This window comes from Mastomys coucha, chromosome X, assembly GCF_008632895.1.
Source record: "Mastomys coucha isolate ucsf_1 chromosome X, UCSF_Mcou_1, whole genome shotgun sequence".
NCBI lineage: Eukaryota > Metazoa > Chordata > Mammalia > Rodentia > Muridae > Mastomys > Mastomys coucha.
Window position 1 is genome coordinate 118,290,859 of NC_045030.1, and position 7,828 is coordinate 118,298,686.

Below are 7,828 nucleotides of genomic sequence, written 5' to 3' on the forward strand. Positions count from 1 at the left end.
GATTAATCTGTCACAGTAAGGTGATGATGTACCATACAAAACCCTAATGAGTATTAGCAACATCATTATAATTTACAATGCACTATCTAGCATCACAACGTAATTAGAACATGATATAAAGATTGTGACAAAGCTTTTCAGCTGCACTAATTTCATATGAATATATCCATCAGTCATCTTTTTATTTATTTTTACTTCTTTTAAATTGATCTTCTTTTCATTGACAAGATCATTTCTTTTCCCAACATTTTAATATATCACTTAAAATCATATATAATGAAAACATATATCATGTGTTTTAATGTTTTAAGGACAGAGAATCTACTCTATAATATGAAAACAAGAAATTAAATGGATTACAAAACTTCCATCTTTTCCAGATATTGATCATTGTTCAGGCATGGTAGATTAGTGTTTGTTCAATAGTTCATAAATCCTTTGGGCATTTATTGTATACACTGTGTGCTTTTATATGACACATGGAATTTATTTAGCTTCATATCACATACAGGGTAGATTTTAATTTTAGGCAATGGTACAATAAGTAAACATAACTCTTAAAGTCACTGACTTATGAAAATATTAGATTGAAATTTTCTCCAACTTAAACTTTGACTTATATAATATTAAGTTGTTCTTCATACATTTGTTTATATTTAATGCATAAGTTTATTACATTTGAATTTAAGCTATATTAGAAAGAAAAATATTTTCTGTTTCAGACTTTATTTTTATGACCTGGTAGAGTCAACATGTTTTAATCCACAAATAATTCATTTGTTGTATAAATACTGTTTCTCAAGAAAGATAATTTTCTCATCTGTTTATGTAAATTATGTGAATACATTGTGGACATACATGTATATGTGACTTATGATGAACAAGTATCCTAAAATATGTCTTTTGTCCCTTTACAAAGCCAATGAAGGAGATGGTACGATCTCACACACCCATGAAAGAGGCAACCACTGTAGAAATCTGGACTCATCCACAACCACAGGTATGAAAGAACCAAGTTCTTAACATTTACTTTCTATTCTTTTGTAGTAAATTTAAAATATTCCCTCCAAAGCTACAATGTTTGGGTCTATCAAAACAAATTAAAAATATATCAGTTAACAGACAGAGTCAAATGGATTATAAAATTGCTAATATATAATATGCAATGTATACAAAATAAAAACTGATAAAAATGGTTCACGTTTAAGGTCTGTTCATGGAGAAGAAAGAAACGTGATTGTTTATGTAATTTCAGAATGGACACAAATTTTGGAATGAATTTTAGAAAAACTGAATTAGTAACAAAACAAAAAGCCAAACAGTGAAAAATGTTCCTCTGACCTGTACAATAGATAATGTAAGGGATGGGACAATAGTCTGCCTCAATCTTTTTTTCCATTCAATGTACTGTTTGACAACCTGTATAGAAGAGGGATAGTTTTGTGGAGCCTCAGCATCTTCAATGATTTTTTTAATAATACAAGGAACTAGCATCTCTCAATATGTGCTTCATCAAGCTTCTTCATGTATTTTCACGCATTATTTCTTTTCAATAAGAAGATAGTAATGATCTTCATTTTCTGAATCAATTACAATAAATTTGTTGAAGTGTTTATTAAATGGACTGTTAGACTTATAACTACATTTTATTTCTGAGGTCATATATTTAAAAATGAGGGTTTTTTTTCAATTTTAAAATATGATTAAACATTTAGATAGGTTTAGCAAAAACAGAACATCATAGCCATTTGGGGTTGATTGTTTTAAAATCAAGTTTGGATTATTTTCAAAGTGGATTTTTTCATTTTATCAGGACAAATTAAATATGCCAAGGAAATACATTCAAACTTTTTCTAGGGTACGTTCAACATCTAGGCTGCAGAGAATACAGTATAAACAGTTTTATGAAATTTGTTTTCATCTGCCTGATTAATTTGCTGTTAATAATTTAATAGTCCTTCATGGAGAAAAGAAATTATTGGCAGATCATTTCCCTATCATAGGTCAAGTCCTGAAATCAATTCACAATAGTACACACAAAATAATAAGGTAAGAGTCCAGACTCTAATCAAGACACTAAATTAGTCTTTAGTGTCACCCATTCTTTTCTACTTAGTTATTTATTTAGTTATTTCAACTCTTTTAAAAATATGTTACACTGGAAATAAATTCCAAAAATATAAACACAAAAATGGGACTTTATAACATTAATTAAAAGTTATATTTGTTTATTTTTACAAACTTTGGAATTCCATGTGTTGCTTAATAATAATATCCTACAGTATTTAATATAGTTAAAATATATTTTGGGGAAGGGTTTCAGAATTAATTTGTGTACTGTGGGAAAAATTGATTATTTTTTAATATATATTTTAAAATAAGCAACTGTTCAAATTTCCACAAAATTCGAATTACTTAGATCTACATTTGGTTTATCAAATTTCAGTTCCCAACTTTCAAATTTTACAGTTATTCTTATTCAGATACAGTAAAATTGCAACCATAATATACACTCTATATTAGTGTCTAACAGAAACTATAAAATCCTACTATAAGTTTACTTGTTACTTGAATATGCAACCACCAATCTTCAGAATAGAAACATTGAGAAAAAGTTCACCTTATTTATAATTTTATATATTTAAAATTGCTTGAGACTCATACCACCATGATATTCTGGCACTGATGTAAATGAGAACTCCTTAATGTGTGTTCCATTGTCCAAAGTTTTAATCTTACAGTAGAACACATTATTATGATTTTTCACAGTTAAAAGTTAGAATTAGACATTTGCCCTCTACAAATAAGAGAAGTCACTAAGAAGCATTTTATGGAGCCAAGAATTTACATATCACTGTATTCTACTAAATAGTGGGTAATTTTTTTTTAACAGATAGTGCCAACAGAAGAAAGTGAGTAATTTGACACTATGTGTGGTTTTTGCTTGTGTTTCTTCATTATCTGAAACTCTCCCTTTTTATGGTGTTTGAATCTTTAATTCTATTTAAAGTTCCAGGAATAACTTTATAATTTAAATGAGATATAACATTTATACCCTATCTACACTAGTATTATGAATAGAGAACAACAGTGGAAATTGAGCTTTGTTTTGTTTTTCATTTGTTTTAAGAAGCATTAGTTCTTTGCTAATTTCAAATGCATGTGTTAATCATATTCATAGTCACCAACTCTGTCTATTTCTACTCTCTTCATGAATCAAACAATTTTGTGTGTTTTTGCTCCCCATTCACTGGAGAGTTGTCCACTTACTAGGGGCCAGGATAATAGAGAAAAATGATTCCTTTTCACCAAGCAGTTAGGATCTCATATCCACCTCCTTATCCATTTTTACATTAGGTCTGGTCAAGACTACAGAGATCTTGTGTATAATGTCACAACAGCTGTGAGTTCAAATGTGTAGCTGCCCTGATACAATTAAAGACACTGTTTCCTTATAGCCATCCTGCACTTTTGTATCTTAAATTCTTTCTGCTTCCCCTTTCACAATAATCCCTGAGCTTAGGAAATTAAATCTGTGGTTATAATGTTCTAATTAGGACTGAGCATTCTATGTGTCTTACTGTTTGTGCCTTGTCTGGTTGAGGAACTCTGTGTTAATCAGTATCTGTTACAAATAAAACTTTACTAGTAATAGTTGAAGAACTCATATTTGTGAGAATTTCATATATAATTACAGTACTTACATCATTTTACATTTTGACTCCTTCCTTCTAATTTCTCACTCCCTATTTAATACAAGCCCTCTTATAATTTAATTATTCTTATTGATGTAATTTTTATGCATACACCCATGCATATACATATATATGCAATATACTTCTGTGTCTATTTAATGTTGTATGCATTAAGTGTTTAGGACTGAACACTTTGGAATGGCTAATTCATAAGGGGCATAGTCCTAGGAGAAACCTAATTCTCCCTGTTTTAGTCCTCGTTGATTGTCTGTACCCTTCATCCTTGATTTTAGGCCTTCTAAAATTTTCCACATATACTTTAGGATATCAACTGCATGTCATTATGCAGATCTTCCTTAATCGACCATATTTTTGAAATTTCATGTATGTAACTTACTTGCTATGTGGAGAAGACTTTGACTCACAGCTAGCAACAGCTAGCATTTCTGTCTTTTTTCTATGATTTCTGAACCTTAGATGTCAGAGTTGTATTATTGTAGATACCAGTGGGGACTAAGCTTCCAGAGTAATTTATTATCTTCATCTTGAGATGTTGTGTATCTATTTACCAACCCCCTACTGCTACTAAAATATGCTTCTTTGATAAGGCACACATCTGAGTATAAAGATAAGTATGAGGAAGGCAGTTGTATAGCTTATCAGTTTAACAAAATGGTAGTAGATTACCTTCTAGGGTCTCTGCTCTCTCCACCCAGAGGTAGTTGGATGGGTTTCCTAGGTTGATTGCATCAGCCATGATTTTCCTTCTGCTAAATGGGCTTTAAGTCCAATTAGACAGATTTTGGTTTGGTCCAAGATGTAGTGTTACTATTACATCATTAGGATTATTTTGTGAGGCTGGTAATTTTTGTGATTCACAAGCTTTGCAGCTAGGTAGGTTTTTAAATAGCTTTTCTCCACTGGAAGCTTACAGAGAAAGATATTATGTGCTGAGAGATTGTCTGGCATGGAATAGGATTGAAGTGGGACACGCTGTTGTAGTTGCTTTAACATCGGATGGTTTCCAGATGTAGTTTTAAAGACTGATGGTCTCTCTGGCCTCCTAGCTCTCTAACTGTACTGAATGCTTGCTGATAACTTCTAAACCATTCTGAAAACTTTCTTACTTATTCTATGGTTGAAAACCTATGGCTTCTTTTCCCTTTAACTATGTGCTTTATTAAACGTTATAACTCTCAGTGCTTTATTTAACTATTTATGCTTAAATAAACACTAAGAAAACTTAACTCTTTCTTACTGTCTGTGCTTCATTAAGTGCTAAAATTTAACTTTCTTAACTCTTTATTGCTTGTGTTTTAATATATACTAATATCTGACAATTAACACCTACTGTTTAGCAGCAGGGAATTAAGTGAAAGGATTTATTGCTAGTCCTTTTATCTCTGTTGAGCCAGCCAGAAGCCTTTCTGGCTAGGCTGCTTAACTCTTTCTGAACCAGAGAAGAAGGAAAGGAAAAGAATTAAGATGCTTTATACAGGCAAATATGCACAGACAAATACACAAACATTCATACACCCACATTTTGGCCAGCCCTGACCATCTGTCACAATCAACTCCACAAGAATTCATGCATGCTTACATACATACACATATACCTACACACAAACATATAGACAAACAGATATAAATATTTGGATGGATGGATGGATGGAAGGATGGATGGATGGATGGATGGGGCACAACTCCTAAGCCTAACCATTCAATCAACAACTTTAGTTATTTTCTCTGGACATTTATACCTTCTTAGACAAAAAGTTATTTTAGAAAATTACCTCAGAGAGAAAATGTTACACAGTGGGAGTTACAAAAGGATGATGATATTAATTTCAAAACAGTGATTCATTATATTATACTCATTATAAGTTCAAAACAACAATTTTTTTAACATGGCTTTCCCTTATTAAGTTCATTCCTGTGTCTTTATCCTTGGCCATAAATGTTTTCCCTTGAACACAAAATCGTCCCAAGTCTATGTCTTTTTTAGTGTAATTACGAAAGCTCAATGTATTTATCATGAACCCTTTAATTACTATTATGAGGGGATTTCAACTCTCTAGCAACTTTGTCATCTCTAAAAACTTTCTTCTTAAAATTATTTGAATCAAATCAGGACTTCTATAGAATTATTCTCTATTTGTCTAAATGGCATCACTAAATGATAGTACATCTTAAGTCTGCAGAAATCTGTTAAAAAAGATAGGATTGCTATATATTTACTAATAACAGGAAAGAATATTAATAGTAGAGTTTTTCCTCAGATATAATATCTTCAGAATTCCTCAGAGAAGCAAACTGATCACAGATTGACAGTCTATGATGGAACCTTTACAGAAATATCACCTGCTAGATTTTAGCCTCTCCTAGATGGCTATTGACAATTATAAGATCAATTCCATTGTGTAAATGCAGCACATTTTCTGTATCCATTCATCTGCTGAGGGACATCTGGGTTCTTTCCAGCTTATGATTATTATAAATAAGGCTGCTATGAACATAGTGGAGCATGTGTTCTTATTAAACATTGGAGCATCTTCTGGGTATATTCCCAAGAGTGGTACTGCTGGGTCCTCATGTAGTACTATGTCCAATTTTCTGAGGAACTGCCAAACTGATTTCCAGCGTGGTTGTTCCAGCTTGCAATCCTACCAGCAATGCAGGGGTGTTCCTCTTTCTCCAAAACCTCACCAGCATTTGCTGTCACATGAGATTTTGATCTTAGCCATTCTTACTGGTGTGAGGTGGTATCTTAGGGTTGTTGTAATTTGCATTTCCCCTAAGACTAAGGATGTTAAACATCTCTTTAGGTGATTCTCAGCCATTCGGTATTCGTCAGCTGAGAATTCTTTGTTTAGCTCTGTCCCCCATTTTTAATAGGTTATTTGGTTCTCTGGAGTCTAATTTCTTTCCTTTTTTTTTTCTTGGTCTTTCAAGACAGGGTTTCCAGGGTTTTTCTGTTTAGCTCTGGCTGTCCTGGAACTCACTCTGTATTTGTAGACCAGGCTGGCCTGGAATGCTCAAATCTGCCTGCCTCTGCCTCCCAACTGCTGGGATGAAAGGCATGTGCCACCACTGCCCAGCTGGAGTCTAATTTTTTGAGTTCTTTGTATATATTGGATATTAGCCCTCTATTGGATGTAGGAATGGTAAAGATCCTTTCCCAATTTGTTGGTTTCTGATTTGTCCTATTGACAGTGTCCTTTGCCTTACAGAAGCTTTGCAATTTTATAATGTCCCATTTGTTAATTCTTGATCTTAGAGCATAAGCTATGGAATACTGCTCAGCTATTAAAAACAATGAATTTATGAAATTCTTAGGCACATGGATGGATCTGGAGATATCATCCTGAGTGAGGTAATGCAATCACAAAAGAACACACATGACATGCACTCACTGATAAGTGGATATTATCCCAGAAGCTCGGAATACCCAAGATACAAACCACAAACTAAATGAAACTCAAGAAGAAGGAAGACCAAAGTGTAGATACTTTGACCCTTTGCAGAAGGGAGAACAAAATACCCAGGGAAGAAGTTACAGAGTCAAAGTGTGGAGCATAGACTGAAAGAATGACAATCCAGAGACTGCCCCACCTGGGGATCCATCCCATATAAAGTCACCAAATCCAGACACTATTTGGATGCCAACAAGTGCTTGCTGAGAGGAGCCTGATATAGCTGTCTCCTAAGAGGCTATGCCAGTGCCTGACAAATACAGAAGTGGATGCTCACAGCCATCCATTGGACTGAGCAGAGGGTCCCCCAATATAGGAGCTAGAGAAAGGACCCAAGGAGCTCAAGGGGTTTATAGCCCCCAGAGCTCCCAGGAACTAAACTACCAACCAAAGAGTACACATTGTGGGATTCATGTCTCCAGCTGCATATGTAGCAGAGGATGGCCTAGTAGGTCACCAATGGGAGGAGAGGCCCCTGGTCCTGTGCAGTCTCTATGCCCCAGTGTAGGGAATGGCAGGGCCAGGAAGCAAGAGATCGTGGATTGGTGAGCAGGGTAAGGGGGAGGGAATAGGTTTTTTGTTTTTGTTTTTGTTTTTGTTTTTGTTTTTGTTTTTCTTGAGGGAAAACCAGGAAAGAGGAAAATATTTGAAATATAAGTA

At 33.8% G+C, this 7,828-nt stretch overlaps 1 protein-coding gene across 3 annotated transcripts in view; it reads left to right on the forward strand.

Annotated features, from left to right (window-relative positions):
* Window positions 1–7,828, forward strand: part of Pcdh11x (protocadherin 11 X-linked) — a 518,505-nt gene that overhangs the window by 233,841 nt on the left and 276,836 nt on the right. For all 3 annotated transcript variants that reach the window (XM_031367349.1, XM_031367358.1, XM_031367367.1), the window contains one exon: window positions 920–1,000. In XM_031367349.1, the coding sequence (XP_031223209.1) occupies window positions 920–1,000 (81 nt within the window). The remainder of the gene's footprint in view (window positions 1–919; window positions 1,001–7,828) is intronic.